Raw genomic sequence first — 22,284 nt, forward strand, 5'->3', positions numbered from 1 at the left:
TATCCTCCAGACAGAATTTCCAGCATATGTAATCCCATGATCATGCGTGAATCGTCTTGAATGTATTTGTCTGTCCCACTGGACATTCTACATAGTAGAAATTTAAGCAGTATGTTTATATACGAGTGATTTCATAATTGCTGCTTCCCAGCCATGGGCACTTCATCACTGAATAGCCCCCAGTATAGACAGAAACCTACTAACCCAATTTACCACCAGTCATGACAGATAAAATGGCTTTAATCCATTTAATGAATGTTGTTGATGGAGAAGATACTAAGCGAGTCCTTGTGTATTTGATATGCCCTAAAGATTCTGAAGAAGAAAATTATGCCGAGTTTGAAACTATTTTTTTTTTTTTTTTACTATTCCTTTATGTCTCAGTGAAAAAGATTATTTACACAAGCAGAAGTTCTTGAGCATATTTGGGCCACATACCCCTTGGAAAGTTCTTCAGAAAAACACACAATCCTGAAAAGTTTGTATCTCATTTCAGGAGCTTCATAGATGTCCTGAAAATCATAGAGGTTCTACTTCTGGATTTTAGTGAAAACAGAACAAAACAAAACAACCCTGTCAAAGTGATTCTCTTTGAAATACCTGCTCATTAGCTTTGAGGTTTGGTTGTCTTTAAAAGGAAAATGTCAACATATGTGAGGGAAATTAAAAGAACCATCTAAAACTTTAAAATATATAATTATTTTATAATTTTTTATCTTAAAATTAAGAATATAAGAAATCAGTGCTCAGATGATGGAAAGACAGTAGCAAACATTTCTGTAGACGAGATCAGTAAAAGTAACTTGTCAGTATTCTGGGCAATGTAATTTAGAGTGACCAAATTTATCCTGTTGGTCTTTACTTTTGTTGCCAAGACAGGTGTATTAAGGAGGACACATATTTCATGGAGCACTGGGTGTGGTTCTTAAACAATGAATCTTGGAACACTGGAAAAATAAAATTAACAACAACAAAAAAGACAGGTGTAGCTCTGGTCTGGGTTTACTGTAAAAGATGAATTCAGTAGTTCTTAATGTAAGCAGTTATCTTCACATCTGCAGTTTTAATCATTCGGTTGTTAGGTAATAATTATCCATTCAGATGAGAAAATCTGCCAAATGGTTGGGCCGCATCACGCTGAATTCTCTTCAAATGGTATTCAGTTTGTTTAAATAACTACAAATCTTTCCACATTTGTTTCTGTTTGTTGTGTCAAACATAGATACAGCACGATGGCATTGGTGAATGGCTGTTTAAGTTTAAAACTCTTTTTTGTGTGGGTGGGTTTTATTCTTTTTATTCTTAATTTCCAACTTTTATATCACGTAGGACAATACTATAGACTGCTGAATAGGCTTCTTCATTGTACTTTTAAAAACTTAAACTACAAACATTTCTTTCAATGCCAGTCATATTTTCTAATGAGCTGGGGAGGTATTTTTCTCACACACCTGGAAAATATTCCTATTTTACTCTCTGAGGTATAATGACACTTGATTTTATAGCAATTATTCCAGGAGAAATCTTGCCTAGAGTGACATGTTTAGTCAAGTTATATGTGCCAGGATTCAGGGCATACTGCCCCAACATGGGGCACCCTGGCCTGTTCCCCTGATGCAGGTCATAAACACCCTCATGTGAGAGATGCCCTCCCTGTACCTGGAGAAAAGAAGATCCTTACTTCCAGAGATTCAGGGGCCCTGGGAAGGATCTGAATGTACACACCTTGCTAAGTTTCCCGCCGCCCCCCCCCGCCGTTTCCCCACTTAGCTCATACTCTCGTCCTATCAAATTTTGCTGACTTTCCACTCTCAAGCAAACCTAGTGTCAAAATATTCCGGTTTAACCATTCCTCCTGGTCTTCGCTATCTTATGAAGGCTCTGTGTCACATAAAAGTTAACATAAATCAATACTTATATATACTTTTCTCTTGTTAATCTGTTTTTTATTACAGAGATCCAGCTGGAAACCTTAGATGAATAGAGGAAAGGTATTTTTTCCTCCCCTGAATATGCATTCAGCTTTGAGAAATCAGAATTAATTTTGCATTTAACATGAGATCTACTCGATTTTCAGTGATTTACTTCCTTATGAAATAATCATGCCTCTAGTAATCTAAAGGGAAAAAAAAAACCCCACAAATACATAAGAGTCTCTTAATGGAAAATGTTTTATTTGTACATGAATTAAACTTCAAAAAAATCTTAGGCTGAAAAGACAGTCTCTTTGGCACGTAGACTATTCAAGAATCAGAACTTCACAGAACAGAGAATAATAATAATGGTAATATTTAATAATAAATTCCATACTTCCTGATCTATTACCGTCAGGTGGACCACATTGTCTCCCCAAAGGGTAGGCCCTGTTAATATGGGCCAGAGAATGTTTTTGTCTTCCCTGTGTTTCTTCTTAGTTAATAACATTTCCATTCCTATCAGCCCTTAGAACTATAAACGGAGTTTCATTGTTGATTTTTTAATAAGAAATACGGCCTATTTCTCTAAATCTTTTCATAGTAATAGATCTACCACTTCATTTGCCATGCTCATGCTGTACTTTTATACTTTGTTGTCAGGGCCAAATTCTAATCCTGTAAGAGCTGGAAATTGAAACAAATTATAAAGCAAAACAAAAAGCTAAAGCTCTCTCTAAATATTCCATTTCTTGCCATTATGGTTCTATTTTTTTAATTGTTCTACAGAATTATAAAGGAAATGTAAAGCCTAAAAATTCTATGTATGAGGGTTGGAAATAATTTCCAACTTCCATAGCATTGAGTTATTTTGTGTAGAATATATTTTTAATCTCTGCCTAGTCATTTTTTTCCACCTTAATAAATGGTCGTGTTCCTTGGCATTTGTGATCTTTTCTTTTGTAAAGCAGGAGTTGACATTTAAACTGAAAAGCAGAGAGAAAGTTGAGATGAGCAGAAATGTCATTGTGCCCATTTCTTTTTCCCGTCTTCCCTCTGTAGGAAAAACATTGCAAGAAGAGCAGATTGAAAGGGTAATGTGGCATAAGCTTTAGTGCAGGCGTACTGAGGATAGAGTCTTTCCAGAGTGTTCTCCCAGACAGGGTGGTGTCACATGACAACCTCTCCCTACTCTTGATGCTTGCCAGTAGGACTTTTTTATAGACAGAAGTAACACAAACATTTAATTGGAGCCAAAATGAATTTTAAATGTCTGCAATTTCCCCTGAAAGATATAGTCAATAAAAGAAAAAGATAGCGGGTATGAAAAGAAGGAAAAGAATTTATTGTGTTGAGGAAATTACTTTTCCTTTTTTTTTTTTAAACTATGAAAATGCTAAATTCTATCTGGCAGTCATCCTGCCTTTAATATGTATATTCAACTCCAATAGTCCTAGCTCAGGGCATATATCAAGCAAGCCACAAAAATCTATGAGAATCCCTCTAATGAAGGACTTCAAATATATTCAAAGCCTCATACATTTCCTCTAACATGGGAACTTTTATAGGAAAATTTTTTAAAGAATCAGTGTTTCTGCCTCCACAAAAAGTACGCAGAAATAGAGAACATCACTGAACAGTGGTTCATTTCTTTAAAATTGTTGATTTCATTTTTTTTAAATGAGAAACTACTATTGATCTGAAGCCATCTTAATCTCTAGTCTAAGTATGAGAATTTTCCTTCCTGGGAAACAAGATAAAAGAGTCATGAGGGTTACCAGTGAACTAGCAGACAAATGTTTAATTTGCATTCTGAAACAGACCATCCTTTTGTTTTACAAAAAACATAATTTTAAATGTAAACAAAAAAAACAGTTATGGTTTTAATTTTGATACCTGTTCACTGATATGCATGGAACATAGATAAATATATAAAGTGGGCAAAATTTATGTGCATCTCTCTGTGATAGTGAAAATAAAAGAAATTTAGTATCAGTTTCACGAATTAATTTCCTTGGTGGCCAGTTTGAGATTCGGGTATAGATCCAGGACACTAGAGGTAAACCTTTAGTTCTCGACTGTTGAATATGATGTTGTTAATCACTAGATCTGACAGGACCTAGTTTCACACTGTGATTTCAATCAGTACGTTGTTCTTAAAATTAAGTTGTGTTAAGTACATTTTTTTTTGCGCTCAGCGCCTCTTATGTTTCCTTTTAGAAATCCCCTTTGCCTTCCTTGCCGCACAACCTTTACCCTAAGTACAACTTCAGCAGCACTAACCCATTTGCTGATTCTCTACAGTTCAACGCTGACAAGGTTGGATAATGCCATTGTCTTGCCATTGCCTTTTGCAAACGTTTCATTCTTTGTTACTATGCCTTTGTCCTAGTTCACTGTTTACTAAATTTGGGCAGGGAAGAAAACAAAACAAAACAAAACCGTGTGTTTGGAGTGGGCATGCAAATCCTTTCTTAAGCACATTTTTTTGCCAGAGCATATTCATTTTTATAGCTGAAATTAGATGGCTCTCTTGAACAGTAGGGGAGAATCATGAGTCCAGTGCCTTTCTTTCCTCTGTTTTGTTGTGAGTTTATGTTTCTGATACTTAAATTTTTGCTAATTGCCAAATGTATGAACTACTTCCACACAAAATTTATTTAAAGCCTTGTATTTGTTTAAGTCCTTCTCAAACTTATACAAGGTGGTCCTAAAAGCCCTTGTGTGTGTTAGTCACTCCACAGATAACTGGGTATATGTGGGAGTGTGTTGAATGTTCATAAAATGTGTCCAAGCTAAGTGCCTGAATCAGGAAGCATGTAACTGTTTCAATGCTTGTAAGCCTAAACGTGGATATTCTCATATTCTAATAGAATTCCAAACCCAAAACTAAAACAAAAACTTATAAGAACTTGTTCATTATAATTTGATCATGATGAGGAAGGAAGCTTTCAACAATTTCAGGAAACATTTTATGACTTTTCATTGGCTTTTCATGTTGCTATAATATGGATAACCAAAGATGCTGTACCTGAAGGAATATGTTTTCTGTTACTGTAGGAATTACAGAATTCAAGTAGAGTTACCTTCCGTTGTTCCCCAACTAACCCTTTTGCTCCCACACCATTTAAGGTTTGTCTCAGTGTGAAATTTTCGTGAATAAGGTGTGCTGTGTGTGTGTTATACTTGTGTGCATACATGGCATGGAGTGATTTCAAGCACACTTTGCCTTTTTTTTTCCCCCCCGATGAAGGCTAACTGATCTTAAAAAGTTGTATTTTTATTAATAAGCCTTTTTTAATGTGACAGTTTTTTATTTTCAATTAGCCAACATATAGTACATTAGTTTTTGATTAAGAAGTATCAATAATAATCTAATTACACCGATCTCATTGAGAATGAAGGGTTACACTTAATTGCCCCTTTTTGTAAATACAAGCTTGTATTTGCTTTATGATTTATCAGTAATGTTAGGATGCCATTTTAGTTTATTCAACAGAATGAAAAGTTTGTGCCTAACTAAAGTCCTGAGCGACTTTTTAGACTGGCAGATTTTGTAGGTTTTTTTGTTTTCTTTTTTTGTTTGTTTTTTGTTTGTTTGATTTTTAAGGTAAATGGAAGCTCAGGAAAGTTATGAAGTGAGATCTATTTCATTTGCATCCATAAATTTATTAAAATTATGGGAAGTTTAAATCAGATTTTGTTCCCTTTTTAAAAAATCAAATGGGCTTAATTTATACTTGTTAACATTTTCTGTTACTATAGTGAAGTATTTTTTTTTATTTTAACCAGAAAAACTGTAAATTATATATTTCCCCCTGCCCGAACCTTCATATGTTAAATAAACCTGGATTGGATCAAATGAGGTTTCTTGTTTTTTGGTCATTTCATTTGTACTTTGTTGACCTGGAGTTTTATGGCACAGCATTTGGGAAGATGACAGGGTTTCATTTGCACTGGTACTTTTTGTCTGTGTGGCTAGTTGTGTATAAACCAAACATTTTAACACAGTAGATTCTGTAACTTGAAAATCTGTTGCCTGTAAGTCTCTGCCATTCAGCTCTTTTACTTTATTAGAAAAACAGTATTTGATGTTTATTATATTCATTTTGGGGCAGCCTAGAATCCTGAAGTGGTTTCTGAATCAATAAAGAAAGATCACATTCAATGTTATATCATTTTAGTATTAGGTATATTTTGTGCTATTCTGATTCTTGACACCAATTAGTAATTCCTAAATATTTGTTCATGGTTATTATTTGATGTGTTCTATAGGAAGTTTATTTATTTTTAATTTTTAAAAAGATTTATTTATTTGAGAGAGCAGAGGGAGGTAGTAGAGGGAGGGTGAGAAGCAGGCTTCCCGCTCAGCAGGGAGCCCATGTGGGGCTCAATCCCATCATGACCTGAGCTGAAGGCAGATACCCAGGCACCCCTGGAGGTTTTTTTAAATTGTAGTCTTTTTCCACATCCACACATATAAAACAAAATGAGGTATATCAGAGGTATTTTATATGAATGAAAGGTAAAATAAAGAAGGATAGGAAAAATGTAGGATCAGGGCTTCAGGGACAGCTTCATACCATGGTTAGAACTTAAGTTGGGTATCTCTGTTGAATTTGGTACTGTCTTACTATGGAAATTGGAGGAGAGAGCCTGGTGTAATGGAAAGTGCATTGGATTAAGAATTAAGGCAAAAGAAATCTAGTACCAATGTGATTTTGAACAAAATCTTCTCATGGCCTCAAGTTTTTCATGTGCAAAATGAATAAAATGAACTCAGTGACTTATGGGCCTTTTGAACTCTAATATTCTATTTAACAATCTGTAATAGAAGAACTTGATATGAAGTCCCTTTTTTGAAATAGGGCCCATAGCCCCTCAGTGACAGCAAGTATGCCACACTTCAGGTTTGTGTGCAGTGGTCTCTCCTGTTTGCTCATTTACCTTTCAAGCCTTTGGTGTTGTCAAGGGAAAGATGGTGTTGTCGCTTAAAGCCAGCTCCTCAGATCTGAGTCTGGGTGCTCTGTGCTCACTAATTGGCTCCTGTGGTAGACGAACTTGCATGTATAATGCTCATTCTCATGGCTTTGTTAAGAGAGTCATTTGGAGAGAGGATTCAGGTAGCAGTGAAGAATTATTTGTGTATATATATATATAGTCTGATGAGCGACCTCTGGACTTTAATTGCTTGATTAAATTATTTGTTAGTTTCGTTCTTGTTTCTTGGAAGACTTCTCTAGGCCCACAAAATCTTACCCAGACCCCTGAATATTTATGAAGACTTTTGAACGGGAGTTTTTTTCCCAAAAGGGAGAGTTTGTACAATTTTTTTCTAAAGTTATTTAAGCCTTCAAATTGAAGAGTTCATTAGCCGAAAATACCAAATAACAGTTTAACAAATTAACCTCTGAACATGTATTTTGTTTAGTGTATTTAAACTTTACCTGACTCCTGTCTACCATTATATATATATTTTTTTCTGTTATTTATGTGTTCGATATTTTAAAGCCAGTTTTTGTCAATTATACTTTTATTTCTTTTACTGAAGATTTTCTTCCTTGGACTACGCATACGCACTGCATTCTTCTTGTTCCCACAGGCACCCAGTCAGTCCGAATCCGAGCCAGAAAAGGCTCCTTTGTGCAATGTGCCTCCACCCCCTTCTTCAGCATTTGCAGAAATGAGCGGTGATCATACACAGTCATCTGCCAGCAAACTCTCCGAAGACGTGGACAAAGAGGATGAGTTTGGTTACAGCTGGAGTAAGTTGTCTTTTGTGATGCACTGAGTTATAAGAGACATTGAAATAGCTCTGGGTTTCTCGAAGCTTATGTCCTGGATGGATAAGCATGTTTCAGCTCTATTTATACGTGCTGCAATTTTGATTGGAAAAAATACTGAATACAGCACGCATTCCCAGGGCATGAAATCATGTTCTTCCTTTCCTTTAAATGACTCTCCCTGCTAAAGCCCACTCTGCCCTTTGTGTGAACATTAAAGAGGGCAGGGCCCTCTCTCAGAAGCTGCTACAGGATCTGCCACCTGAGAATCTCAGACAAGTTCTTGCCTCTCCCAGACCTCAGAGTCCTCATTATAAAATCTGGTTGTGTTGGTATCTTGCCTTGAACTCTGGCATTTTCTATACTAAGTTGGTAACACAGAATAATTGTGGAGATGATATTGAGGCATTCGCAAGTTGTATAACTGCCTCAAAGTCTTTGCCTCTTGGCCACCCTTCTTTTGAAAATGTGGTCCTTACCCGAGGTTGGTAACATTAAATTTGAAATGTCTGACGCACAGGAAGCATTCAGGGGCAGCTGTTATTAGGATCATTGGGGTGTCTCTATTTTCTAATAAAATAAGCCTTTTTACAAGGAAATGTTAAAAATTTAGTGAAAAGTTACCAATCTATCAGTGCTGTAAGAACGTTTCATTTTGAAAGTATAATTACTCTAAGAAAGCCATGGTGTATGCTTTTAGGAAGTGTACAGGGTGTGAAAATTGTGCTGCTAGATTCTAGAAGGAATCAGGAAATGAAAGTTTATAAATTTGATGCAGTTAAGAATCAATATGGAATGCAAGACATCAGCCGCATAGTAACATTTTCTAAGAGATGATTTGTGAAGTTTGCGGTTTTCTATTTTCAATAAATAAGAGTATATTGCTAATCTATTAAGGTGACCAGAATATACTCTGAGGAAACCATGGGACAGAATATCATATCACAAGCCACCCCAAAACTTAATGCCATAAGGGAGCAATTTATTATGGTGTCATGTGTTGTGGTTGACTGGGCCCAGCTATGCTGGGCCTTCAGGATGATGCACTTACAGGGCTGGAAATGAGTGTTGGCTCCTGTGGCCTAGGGCACCTCCATGTAGCCTTGTCCTCTCAGATTCAAGAATAAATTCTACCTCTTGAATGTGTGGGATGGGAGAGATGAATGGTCTCACCTAAATAGGGCGTGTATCCTGAAGCTGAGACAGGTACCTTAATGTGTCCTGGTTGATGGCTCTGTGCAACGAAAGCACGCATTCCCTATATTCTGGATCTGCGTACCAAGCAGCTGCCCCACGCGACGTGACGTGCACGCCAGTTTTGCTGTGAGTGCAAAGCTCTTACTGGTCAGTGAAGATAAATCCTCTGAATGCTCTGTTCTCCTCTGCAAACGATAGAGTGGCATTCTGTTTGAATCCGAGTCTTTTGAGAGTTTGTTAATGTGAATCGCCCCGGTGCACTGATCAGTCAGATCAGCTCCTCCTCACTCTGCCCACTGGGTGCAGAGAAATTCCTCAGAGTTTGGATACTCCCGGAAACCAGTCTTGACACCTAGGCGGCCAGCTTATTTCGCTTTTCTTAGCTGCCAAGGATTTACATTTTGGTCCAAGGAATGCCCTTTTGAAGCTAAATAACCTTCCATAGTAAAACATCGGCTGTAAACTAACTTCATGCCTCTCATTTTGTTGTTGTGTGTAGAAAATATCAGAGAGCGCTACGGAACCCTAACAGGAGAACTACACATGATTGAGCTAGAGAAAGGTCGTAGTGGTTTGGGTCTTAGTCTGGCTGGGAACAAAGACCGATCCAGGATGAGTGTCTTTGTGGTGGGGATCGACCCAAATGGAGCAGCCGGGAAAGACGGTCGACTGCAGACTGCAGATGAGCTTCTGGAGGTACGTTCCTACGGAGGATGCAGAGTTTACTCTTGCTGAACTGGTGCGCTGGAATCCTCAGTTCCCAGAAAATCCACCGGGGCCTCATATGGTGACCGAGAAAACAACTGCTTGCCTAATAAAATAGAGGCACTGCAGAACATTTGGCTGTAAACCAAATCTCTGCTAAGTAGAGTCTGTGTTCCCATTAACTTCCATTAAAAGGTTGCGACTGGGTAGCACCAGAAACAATTTTTGCCTCAAGATAGTAATAACGATCACAATTCAAAAACATTTTCTTGTGTGCTGCATTTTTATTAGGAGCTTTTGAAAAGTCAAATGACCAATCACTCCTCAGTAATGAGATTGAGCCACTGGACATTCTGGAAGTTGAATTCCTAATGGTAGACGTGATGCGGGTGGCGTGCAGTGGGGTCAAGGTTAAGGCTAAGTAACGAAAACAGTAACTCAGCCGCCCAAACAGAATAAATTCCTGGACCATACTTTCTAGTGTTTAGAATTACATTTGCCTGTTTTGTTTGTCCTTGCCTTCTGGAAGCTGGGATCCTCGTGCCCATATATTGCCTTAATACTCTTCCTTGCACTCTTGTTTCCTTATTGGCTGGGAAGGTTCAGTCAGCAATGGCTGACTGACTAGATAACTGGCAGTTTCTAGTAGGTACTTTCCGCTTCCCAAATCCCAAATCTGCCTGTGGTGCTCCTCCCTGTGGCCTAGTCCCACGTTCTGAGTTTTGAGATTAACTAAGACCTGTAGCCATAGGGGGCTTCCCAGGATGATCTGTGCAGGTCATTAGTGCCTCCAGGAGAGCCTTTGCTTTGTACAGAATATGCTGGAAGCCTGGTGCCTGCCAGGAATTTCACTCTCTACTTTTCTACAGTCAGTCCAGGTGGTGCCTCTGTCGTCTGTGGAGATCAGACCACCTGCATGTCATTTTAATGTTGGCTTTAAACATGGGCTTGTCTTTTCACCATCAAAGTCAGGTTCATGTTCTGGGAAGGAAAATACATGTAATATTTCAAAAGAAGGGAAAAAATGAACTTTTTATTAGCTAGAAAGGATAATAAAGGGTTAGCCAATTCCAAATTTCAGGCTCAGTTAATGCTATTTGTTTCTCACAGATCAATGGTCAAATTTTATATGGAAGAAGTCATCAGAATGCTTCTTCAATCATTAAATGTGCTCCTTCTAAAGTAAAAATAATTTTTATCAGGTAAGCATTTTCTTTTTTCTAGATTACTAAATACCTTTTTTTAGTCTTTCGATTCAGAGTTCCTTTAAATGAAAATAAAACATTTCTAAATGTCTGAGTATTTTAGTCCCAGGTCTTTGGGCTTGCAGAATTTTCTCTAATAATCCTAATGAGTCTTCAAGGAGAAGAATGAAAATACTATGAATCATTATGTTGTGATAGGTCAGTGCTTTTTCTTTTAGAAATAAAGATGCAGTGAGTCAGATGGCTGTATGTCCTGGAAATACAGTAGAACCTTTGCCTTCTACCTCAGAGCATTCTCAGAATAAGGAGGTATGTATCTTGTGTTTGTTTCTCTGGGAAGATTCTATTGATATGCTATGTATTAATTCAGCAAACAAGTATCGATCCCTTATAGGAATGTTAAAGATAAATGACTCATGGTCTTGGCCCTGAAGGGGCCTAGTATAAGAAACACTCATGTAAATAAGCACACCACTTCCATGAAGGGTCTACATAGGGAATAATGAAGCTAGAAAAAGTTGTCAAGTCTCCTTCTGCAGAGATCATGACAATGACTCTTTAGGTGAGGTCACATGTGAAGTATGTGTTGGAAGTAGAAGACACAGGGTGGGGGGTGGGCAAAAACATTCCAGGCAGGGGGCATGGACTAAGGAATGGCATGCAGGCTCTGGCAGATACAAGGAATGAGAATTGCAGGGCAGCACTGAATAGTGGGGAGGGTGAGATGGGCATTGGGGAGCTGGTGAGGAAAAGGTCACTGGGAAAGGGGAGATAGGGTCATCATGAGAACTGTGATGGGGACTTCGTCTTTGATGTCTTAGGGAACTCAAAAGAGTAAGAGTTGTATTTTTAAGTACTTCTCTGGAAATGGTTCAGAGAAAAAAATCAAAGGTTTCAAGGAAGAGAAATTAAGGTAAAGGGAATAAGAAAATTAGAGGAATAGTTCAGGAGAAAGATAATGAAGGCCTTGCATTAGCAAGGAAAGAGAGAGAGAGAGGGAGGGAAGGAGGAAGAAAGAAAAAAGAAAGAAAAGAAAGGAAGAAAGAAAGAAAATAAAGAAAAGAGGGAAAGAAAGAGGGAAGGAAGGAAGGAGAGAGGGAGAGAGAGAAGGAGAGATAAAAAGAGATAGAAAGAAAAGAAGGAAGGAAGAAAATGATTAAGTCAGAAGTTTCAGAAGTTTAGGATCCAACTTAGCATTACCTTATCCCTAACTAAATGTACTCAGTGAGGAACAGCCAGTGGTTGGGTATCTATTTATACAACAAGTATTTATGGACTGTCTGCCTTGTACCAGGTACTTCTTTTTGGGCTGGGATTAGGCTGGTGAATGCAACAGACAAGATGTAGACGGCTTCCGGATGGCTGACATGGTGACTTGGTGGATGGCTGACTTTTACCAAAATAGAAAAAATTTTAAAACAGATATTTGTAAAAATATAAAATGTTCTATTTGAGGCAGTTTTAGGGTGAAGTGCCTGTTGAAAAGCCTGGTAGAGATGTACATTGGGACTTTTGGTCTAGAGTTTAGAGATGAATTCCCATAGGTGCATAGTTGTTATCTGGTGGCCATAGGAACTCTTCTGTGCAGAGGAATACTTAGAAGAAGGGGGCCAAAGTCAGAATTCTTTAATAAAACAAGGAGGAAGCCTAACAAAGAGTGGCCAGAGGTAACAAGGAAGGACCAGGCAAGCGCGTTGTGTAGAGCTGAGGAGGACATATTTCAAGAAGAAGCGTATATTCTACAATCTTGAATGCTGAGGAGAGGTCAAGTAAGGAGATGAATAGAGTCCATTGGACTTGGCAACTAGCTGGTCACTAGTGTTTTTTGAGAAAGCAAATGATGGATTAAAAAAATTAGAAAAGAAAAGGCACCAGCTAGAGGGTAACATAGAATTTAGAGGTTTTTTTTTTTTTTTTTTGTGGGACTTTTGATGTGCCAAAGCCCGAGATACTTGTTAAGGATGAATAAAGGGAGGCAAAGAGAATGAAAAGCTGACAGTGAGAGGAGCCATGATGATTACAGTGTGAGAGGAAATGCTTCCCCGGAAGGAGCGTGTGAGCACTGGGCTGTCTCTACATGATGAACGTCACTTGTTTTGGTGAACTGAGAAATCATTCATAATAGTGAACTGAGTTAGGTGATTTTTCAAGATTATAAAGGAGAAAATTTTATTTTCATACAAATTGTACCACAGATATAGCCCTTAAGAAAATAGAATATTTTAATAATTTTCAAGTAAAACATTTAATAGCTCCTGAATTTCCTTGATGACTAACATAGGGAAGAACAGTGGATGGTGCCTCTGCTTGAGTCCTGTGTGCTAGTGAGTCCCACTGCTGGGTAGCTGGGCTGCCATTGCATTTCACCAGAGAATAAATACAGGCCATCTGGAGAACCACTTTGTGTCTCTGTGCTCGAAAATAATTTTTGTCTAATCATACCTTCTTAGTCTTTTGAAGAGAATATAATGTTCATAAATGTCATGAAATGTTAATAATAATTAATTATAACATGTGAAATAATTTTGATGCAAGTGACCCTTATTAAGCAAACAAAAGTACGTACACCTCAGTTGTCTATTTTGCCGTTTCCTTCCCTCTGTCAGCCTGAGCCAAGTGGTACTACTTCCGATGCAGCTGTGGACCTCTGTTCATTTAAAAACGTACAACATCTGGAGCTTCCCAAGGTAAATGTGCTTTGAGTTGAATTTTTACACCAGTAATCTGATTCTCTGGTTCTCAGAAGTGTGGTCTCTGGACCAGCGGCATCAGCATCACCTGGGATCTTGCTAGAATGGCAGACATTTGGTCCATCCATACCTACTAAATGAGAAATTCTGGGGGTGGACCCACAGTTTGCGTCTTTATAAGCCTTCTGAGTGATTCCATGCACACAACCATTTGAGAATTACTGTATTAATTGATACTTTAGCAGAGATTAAGCTTTTCCTGCCTTTGTGATTATCCCAAGGTATGACATTTAGCAGTGTCTTTTTTTTTTTAAGATTTTATTTATCCATTTGTGAGAGTGAGAGAGAGAGCATGAGAATGGGGTGAAGGACAAAGTAGAAGCAGACTCCCTACTGAGCGGGGAGCCCAGTGCAGGACTCAATCCTGGGACTAAGGTATCATGACCTGAGCCCAAGGCAGAGGCTTAACTGGCTGAGCAGCCCAGACGCCCCTCTCCTTTTGATACATTTACTAAGGGCCTGCTCTGGAGGAAATAAAAAGAAGAAAGAGGGGCGCCTGGGTGGCTCAGTGGTTAAAGCCTCTGCCTTCGGCTCAGGTCATGATCTCAGGGTCCTGGGATCGAGTCCCGCATCGGGCTCTCTGCTCAGCAGGGAGCCTGCCTCCTCCTCCTGTCTCTCTCTGCCTGCCTCTCTGCCTACTTGTGATCTGTCTGTCAAATAAATTAAAAAAAAAAATCTTTAAAAAAAAAAAAAGAAAGAAACAGATTATAGTCTTTGCCCCTCATAAAACTGAAAGTTCACATTTCTAGAAGCTTCACTGATAGGCATCAGTGAAGTATCTACTTCTGAAAAGATCTGAACATTGGGTTCAAATTACCACTTTTGAAGAGGTGGTTTGCTGAGCAGAAACCTGCGAATGCTCTGAGGGGCTGCAGGCTCATGCTGGAATGCAGGCAGGGGTAGGCGGTGGACGAGGGAGAATATTTGCAGAGAGAGCAGCAAAGCGCACAGGGAGAAGAGGAAGGCAGGCCATGGGTTGGCATGGAGCAGGGCTATATTTACTGCAGGCCGACAGAAGAGAAGGGGTCCACGGGCCACTGCCCAGCTATGAGGCAGGGCAGCATGGTGCTTACGAGCCTTGGCTCCAGAATCTGGGTTCAGTCCTTGCTTCATCAAGTACATAGCTGACACATTATGTGATCTTCCTTTGCCTCAGTTTTCTCACCAGTAAACTGCAGATGATAATATTACCTTTGACCCAACTGTAAAGATTAAATGAGTCATTTGTAAGTAGTTGGCATAACGACAGCCTATGCTTTGCACTATTCAAGTCATTATGAAGTCGGAAACCATGAGTTTCTGAATGCTGCACAGAATGTGTGCTTAAAAACATCCTTTGACAAGCCCTTGCTAAAAATGACAGGTTAAAAGACACAGCATACCATATAAACCTGTCCACGCTGAACCCATTATTAGTCGACTGTGCAGACAAAACTCAAGAAGGCGAAGAAGGGAGAATTAACCAGCCTGCTAACGTTCATACCTCATCTGCAACTTTTTGTCATTTATACTACCTTGTATTTTTAAAAATTATGATTATTTGAAAAAATTTAATGGCAAAGTCTCACGTGCATTATGTTGTTTACTTCTCAGCAACCTGTGAGATCATTTTATTTTTCCCACTTATAACAGTCCTCATTGCTCAGAATGATAGAGTTAGAACTTAAACTCTGGTCTTACACCTTCAAGTCTCATTTTCCATTCCTTGTTTCAACTTGGGCCTGGGGCCTGTTTACCTTTCCGAAACCTGTATGTTGCTTATAAGAATCTTCTACTTCATTCAGACTGAATGTTTCAAGGGCCCACGGCCATTTATTTTAAGAATTCATCCCTCCTTACCTGTGCTTATACAACTTGGGGTGCCCTTCTGCTCTCTTTTAGATTATCTAAGTCCTGTATGACTGAAAATCTAGCTTAATCTCATGTCTGTTTATTTGGAAATATTCCTTCGGTATTCTGGCCTATAGAATGCTTACTGGTAATGTCTTCATTCATTTGTCGTTTAGCTGTGCCTGGCTCAAGCATGTCTCATGTATAAACATTCATGTGGATAAATTTTTTATACATCTATATTGCAAACAGGTTGAAAAAGAAGAACCTGTTACTTTTTCTCCCATTATCATATAGTATGGGTGGCATAGTTCATACTAAGTATGCAGGAGGGAAGAATGGATGGCAGCTTACATGCTGTTGTATGCTGGGAAAGACATCAAGTGTAGGAGAGTTGGGAAGGAGAGAATGGTTTTCATAACAGTTTCAATACAGAAATGATAGTAACAGGCCATTTCTGTTTTGACTCCTTAGAAACTCTCTGGACAGATTAATTATCTTTTTTTTTTTTTTATGAGAGAGAGAATGCACGGCTGGGTTGGGGGTGGGGTAGAGTAGACCAGAGGGAGAGGCAGAGAGAGAATCTTAAGCAGGCTCCACGCCCAGTTTGGAGCCCACCCCGGACCTGATCTCACGACTCTGAGATCAACACTTCAGCTGAAATCAAGAGTCAGACGCTTAACTGACTGAGCCACCAGACGCCCTGATTATTTTTCTTTTTAATATTTTTTAAGTGGGAAAATAGAAATATAAGCAGGAAATTTATAGTGTGTATAATCTGAACCCCTAGTGACTGACGGAAATGCTTATTCACTTTACAGACAAAAGATTTTTGATTCAAGATTGGTTTTTAAGCAGTTTTGTCCTAGGAAAGTACCTGTACCTCGAAGCAACCTTGCACAATTTTTAGAGATCCATTTCAAGTCCATATGAGTTTTATAGGGTGAATGTCTTTAAATAGCATTTCTTAGTTTTTTTCTGAATTTTTGGGGAATCTTCCAAATTTCAAAATAGCTCTCCTGATAATAATGGTGGTTTGACTTCGTTCTACTTTTAATTCTTGTTCACTCTCTTCTGGCTGTTGAATGATACAACTGTTACTCCATAACGAAGTTTCCTTAATTTGTTTCACCTTCTCTCTATGGTGGTGTTTTGATAACTGGCTCAGAACAGTGTCTCTCAGACCTTTTTCTGTTATGGGCTGTATGTCCCGTGGCAGCAGTGAGGTGAAGAGCTAAGCATTCAGCTGGGAAACCGCACTCACAACCCTGTTATCCTTATTTGTATTTCATCCTACTCTTCTGATGCCAGTTGATTGTCTTTAGATGTGTTTATGGATATGCTTATTTTTGTAGTATTTTAAGTGGGACTGGGGCATATTATATATACAGATGTGTAGCTCATGGCTCCTCTTAGGACACCGCCTGTTGGTAATAACAAAAAACCTTTCGCCTATAGACTTAGTGAAAGAGGGGGATATGGGCTCAGGTTCCTGGGCAGCGATCTTCCAGGATAGTTGATCTGTGGCTCGGTAGTGTCATCAAGAACCAGTTCTTTTCCTCTTCCTGCACAGCTGTCAGTGGTCAGCTGTATCCCAAGGCTGGTCTTCCTCTGTCTTAGAATGTCTGCCAGCCATAGCTGGGGTCATGTGCTGCTTCTCTCACCTGTGGTCAGGGGCTTGGGAGGAAAGTGGCTGTGCTGTCATTCTGAGTAAAAGTCCTGAAACCCATGCTAGTTGAGTCGGCTCTGTTCACACTCCAGCTCCTGAGCTTGGGACTATGGCCATGGGAATAGAACTGTACTGTTGAGCCAAGTCATTCAGACTCCGTCCTTGGAGTTATTTATCCACTGTTAAATAACAGATTACCACAAAATTTAGAATCTTAGAACAATAGACATTTATTATCTCTATTTCTGTGGGTCAGGGATCTGGGAGCCATTCAGCTGGGTGGTCTGGTCAGGCTCTGTACAGTTTGACAGCAAAGTGCCAGCTAGGACTGGTGTCATAGGAATGCTTGACCCAGGCCGGAAGAGCCGCATCTGGGATGGCTGACTTAAATGAGCACTGGGAGGAAGCCGCATTGGCTCTCTGTGGTGCTGCTTTCATGTCCTCATAACATGGACCTGGCTTCCCTCAGAGCACGGGATCCAAGAGAGAGCAAGGACAGAGCTCCCGATGCCTTTGACACAGGTGTGGATATACGCACCATTCCTTCTGCTTTATTCTCTATTTTACAGTTCAGTAACCCAAGTCCATCACACGTCCAGGATCCCCTTCTTGAAGGAGTTTGTGAGTGTATTTTAAAATCAACACCCAAAACATAGGCAGAGAGAGAATGAGCAAGAGCGAGAGCATGCTCTTGATTGTTGTTTGAGGCAGCAGGGGGAGGGGGTGGGATATTCTGACAAAAATCTAGGAGCCTGTAGGAAGGAATATGATAATGTTGTTAAGTAAACAACCAGCAAATGCCCTCTGGACTGCTAAGGTACTTTTCTGACTGCAGATAAGAGAATAGGCAATGAGAGAATCAGATCTCAGAGTTGAATACATAAAGTCATTGTAGATGTAGCGTATTACTTATTCAAACAAATATTTCTTTGTGGTAATAGGAAAGACCATTGGTATAGAAAATCCCAAATAGAGTGTTTAGCTGAATTAGATGTTTTCATCTTTTTGGTAGCACGTTCACCTTCCTTCATTAAGCCTGATTCTTTCACCAGCTAGATCGGGACTCAGGGTCTCAAAATCCTGGCAAGTTTAGAAAATGTATCTGAAATATATTTGATTATTTCCTGTAGGGTAATAAGTAGAAGGAGGGTATGTGTAATAACAACACTGTATATAGCACATCAGGTTTCCGGTCCCTTTCTTACCGCACAGCAGTCTCATGATTGGTCAAGAACAACATGGTTTGAACTGTGTGGGTCCACTTCTAAGTGGAGGTTTCTGATAAATGCAGTATAGGACCGCAAATGTATTTTCTCTTCCTTATGATTTTCTTAATAACGTTTTCTTTTCTCTAGTTTCATTGGAAGAATACGGTATATCCTCCACATAACATACAAAATGTGTTATTCAGCTGTTTTTATTGATAACACTTTCAGTCAACAAGGCTCTAAATAGTTCATTTTTTGAGGAGTCAGAAATTATGCATGGATTTTCATATGTGCAGAGGGGTCAGCACCCAACTCCCACATTGTTCAAGGGTCAGCTGTGTTATTACTCATTTTTTAGATAAGAAAATTGAGTTTTAGACACGTTAGGTGGCATATCCAACTTCCTACAGCTAGACAGGAAGTAAATGAGAACCGAGCTCTGCTCACCCTAAAAATGCAGTTTTCTGTGTCTTACAAATGTGACTGATTCTGCGGAAAGAGAGTATGGTGTAGAGAGATGCACAATGACAGTCGAAACTCATCAAACATGAATGCTTTGCCTCAGAAAAGCCCCGATGTTGATAATCTTTAAAATGATGGTGTGGCCTTACCTTGATGTCACAATCATGATCCTAAATGCCTGGTAGCAAGCACAGCTCTCACATATCCTTTACATAGAAACCATGGCAAAATCTCCTTTTTCTCTCTTTTGCTTTACATTTTCCTGGGTAGAAACTATAATGAAAATGGTTGCTAGCCCTAACCAGAATGAAAATACTCAAAACCCCATTTTAATTTTATTAATGTAAACATTAAAGAAACACAAAAGTCTTACTATTGAATATTTGGTCTTGATAAAAGAAAATGTGGAAAATAGAGACAAAATACGTATAGCTTTCTAGGCTTGGCAGGTTTTCAGTGCATGTCCCTGGGCTCAGAGTTGAGAGTGTTTTCACTCTGCACCAAATCAAAACACAAGTGTCTGGGGAAACAATGTTGGGTGTTCTGCCCCAGAAAGGACAGAGCATGCAGAAGTAATTGTAGTCTGTCTGCTCAGGAGAAGGGATGGGATGAAGGGGCCTGATTGGGTTGTTACTTCTTCGCTGTAGGCCAGGAAGAGGAAGCTGGTTGATTTTTTTTTTTTTTTAATGACTTACTGCATCAGCCAGTTCACAAAACTGCATTGGAAATGTTGTATATTCATTCAGTTATTGAATGCATTTTATTCTCTGGATATTTTGCTAAAAGTTACTAGAGATGTGTAACTGCATATATAGGGTAAATGCACTAGAAATCGTAAACATATGGGAGGAATGAATACATTTGAATATTTGATAGAAGAAAATTTATTTCCATTAAAAAGTTTGAAAGTTTGCTTAAGAAATTTCTGTTAATGAACTTTAGATTGCTTTTAATCTGTTTTCTAGCCCTGGGGTAGAAGATAATGTTCAGAAGTTATGGCCATATACCTTTCCTTTGGATAAATTTTATTTGCTTCAAGTTTTCTAAATTGTTACTATTTCTCTAGGACCAAGGGGGCTTGGGCATTGCCATCAGTGAGGAAGATACGCTTAGCGGAGTCATCATAAAGAGTCTAACCGAGCATGGGGTGGCAGCCAAGGTGAGGCCTTCTCACTGTCATAAAGTGGTGGAGAAGGGGATTAGTTCTATAAAATCACCCTAAATCTTAACATGTTTCCATTTAGGATGGACGGCTCAAAGTTGGAGATCAGATTTTGGCTGTAGACGATGAAGTCGTTGTTGGCTATCCTGTTGAAAAGGTATGTTTCCCAAAGGAAGCAAATAAAACTGTTAGCCCTTCCGTGGGCATGGCCAATGTGTGTGTGGGGTGTGGGGGTTATAGGGAATTGGAACCATGTAGCTCTACTAGACTTTGTATTAGACAGATATCATTAAGGAAAAGAAGGGATTCTTTGGAAGTTCTTCAATTTCTATTTTCTATTTTTCTAGTCAAATGATATTAACGTATTTTCTATTGCCTAGAAAATTCAGTGTTCAGTGGGCATTTTTGATAAATATCATTTCCATTTTCCCTTAGAAATCTTACAACTCCTTTTTTTTAAATTGTTTTTATTAATATGTAAGGTATTATTTGCCCCAGAAACTTGTAACTTCTAAATGAAGGTCAACTTCATATTAAGACTGAAGAAATTTTTATGAATATTTGCTCCAATAAATATGCACTTTGTCTGTTGTTTTATAAACAGACTCAGTCATTAAATGCATTACTTTCATTGGGATTAAACCGTTATGAGTTTTATTGTCCTCAAAAGTGGTAAAACTTACTAGTTGTTTCACTTGAGGCATTTCATAGATTAAGTACAAGAAAAAAAGCTGTGTTTCTTTTGAGATTTAGTGTGCAAATGTTTTTATTTCTACACTGGCCAGCAAGAAGCTTAAACCATTTTTCAAATTCAACTTTAATAATTGTATAGGTTGAACCTTTTAGCCCATATGTCCATGTTTTAACTTTCCATTTGGCTTGACTCTTCTGTTGCAGTTTTCCTTACCCTGCTGAGTTTCCATTTTATTAAAAGGGTTGTGTAAGTTGTTTCAGATTCTCAGTAGAATCAGGAAGTGTATATATATGTATGTATATATATATATCTTCTAAGTTTGTAGGGATGAGATTAATTAGAAATGTCAAACATTGAAAACCCTGTACTTGTATAAAGAACAATATGGTCAAAACTAGACTTAAAATAGAAATAAACTTTGGCCTTAATATCAGCAACTGAGAAACAAGAAAGAAATGACAAGTATTCTTTCTTGACTTCTCAAGTGCTGACAAGGAAAGGGATTCCAATTGTAACAGTGACTTACTGATTTATGTCTACTCATCTGCTTTTGAATTTTGTTTCTCTGCCACACCAACACCCTGCCAGTTTATTAGTCTTTTGAAAACAGCAAAGACAACAGTGAAACTTAGCATTTGTGCTGAGAATCGTGACCCCCAGACTGTGGCTTCGGCGGCTGGTACGGCCAGTGGAGAACAGAAAAGCAGCTCCTTGTCTCCGATGGCGCCATCTTCTGGCTCCCCGGAACCAGAGTCCATCCCAAGTAAGGGGCCAGTCTCTTGTGGTTCCTGCTTGTGTGGTGCACTGAAACCCCCCAGGGGCAGCTTCCTGCTTGGGAGCCACCTGCTTGATTGTTTGAAAGGCCATTGCCAGGGAACGCTTTGGTGAAAAGATGGTATAAGGAGAGGGGCTCCTGAGGAAAGATCACTGGACTGTTAGGCAGGGAACTGTGTGCTGCACATTAACCAGCCACAGGGCCTTAGGGAACCCATCCTCCCACTCTGAGTCTCTAAAGCTGCTCTTTGCTCTCCAAGGATCTTTTGCTGAAGGTACCTGTGATTCCACGCATTTGACCAATGAAGTAGCATCATCATTTTGAATATTCCTTTTTTTATATTGAGCAAGTAATGTAACTTCTCTAAAGCCTCAGTATTCTAATCGGTAAAATGGATACAGTGCCTTGCATTACTGTATCTTAAACTCTTAAAAACAATAGTCATTGCTAAAGTTAGCACAATTGATCTGAGTTCTGTCATTTCGGAGTCGTAGATCCTTTATATGAAAATGGTTGTATGTGGACCATGGAATGAGACTTGTGAGCATCATGAAAATGCCAGTGTAGCAAATTGAGGCAAATTATCCATTTAAGCTACTTTTTGACAAAAATTAAAGCAGTAATTAAAAATTACAAATTAAAATTAAAAATTACACTCAGCAGGGAGCCTGCTTCCCCCTTCTCTGCCTCCGTTTCTGCCTACTTGTGCTCTGTCAAAAAAAAAAAAAAAAACTTTAAAAAATAATTGAAAAAAAAATGGAAGAGGGATCAATCCTTACAAGATATCTAGGTGTGTACCTCAGTTTCCTTGACTCACCACTGTAATGATTTCTGCTTATTTTTTATGTATATAAAAAAGAAAAAAAATAAGACAGTAAATTTCAAGCTTTGCAGCATTGAAAAAAGTAAAACATATAGGCTTTTTCTGCAA

At 38.7% G+C, this 22,284-nt stretch overlaps 1 protein-coding gene across 6 annotated transcripts in view; it reads left to right on the forward strand.

The window, feature by feature from the left end:
* Nucleotides 1-22,284, forward strand: part of MPDZ (multiple PDZ domain crumbs cell polarity complex component) — a 128,535-nt gene that overhangs the window by 91,957 nt on the left and 14,294 nt on the right. For 3 of the 6 annotated variants that reach the window (XM_032880579.1, XM_032880581.1, XM_032880582.1), the window contains 10 exons: nucleotides 4,134-4,232; nucleotides 4,974-5,045; nucleotides 7,516-7,678; nucleotides 9,393-9,589; nucleotides 10,709-10,800; nucleotides 11,022-11,112; nucleotides 13,410-13,490; nucleotides 19,789-19,881; nucleotides 19,967-20,041; nucleotides 21,167-21,341. In XM_032880579.1, coding sequence (XP_032736470.1) covers nucleotides 4,134-4,232; nucleotides 4,974-5,045; nucleotides 7,516-7,678; nucleotides 9,393-9,589; nucleotides 10,709-10,800; nucleotides 11,022-11,112; nucleotides 13,410-13,490; nucleotides 19,789-19,881; nucleotides 19,967-20,041; nucleotides 21,167-21,341 — 1,138 coding nt within the window. The remainder of the gene's footprint in view (nucleotides 1-4,133; nucleotides 4,233-4,973; nucleotides 5,046-7,515; nucleotides 7,679-9,392; nucleotides 9,590-10,708; nucleotides 10,801-11,021; nucleotides 11,113-13,409; nucleotides 13,491-19,788; nucleotides 19,882-19,966; nucleotides 20,042-21,166; nucleotides 21,342-22,284) is intronic. The other 3 variants (XM_032880583.1, XM_032880584.1, XM_032880580.1) reach the window with 2 other exon arrangements.

This window comes from Lontra canadensis, unplaced genomic scaffold (genome assembly GCF_010015895.1).
Source record: "Lontra canadensis isolate GAN:19392208 unplaced genomic scaffold, GSC_riverotter_1.0 scaffold70, whole genome shotgun sequence".
NCBI classification, from domain to species: Eukaryota; Metazoa; Chordata; class Mammalia; order Carnivora; family Mustelidae; genus Lontra; species Lontra canadensis.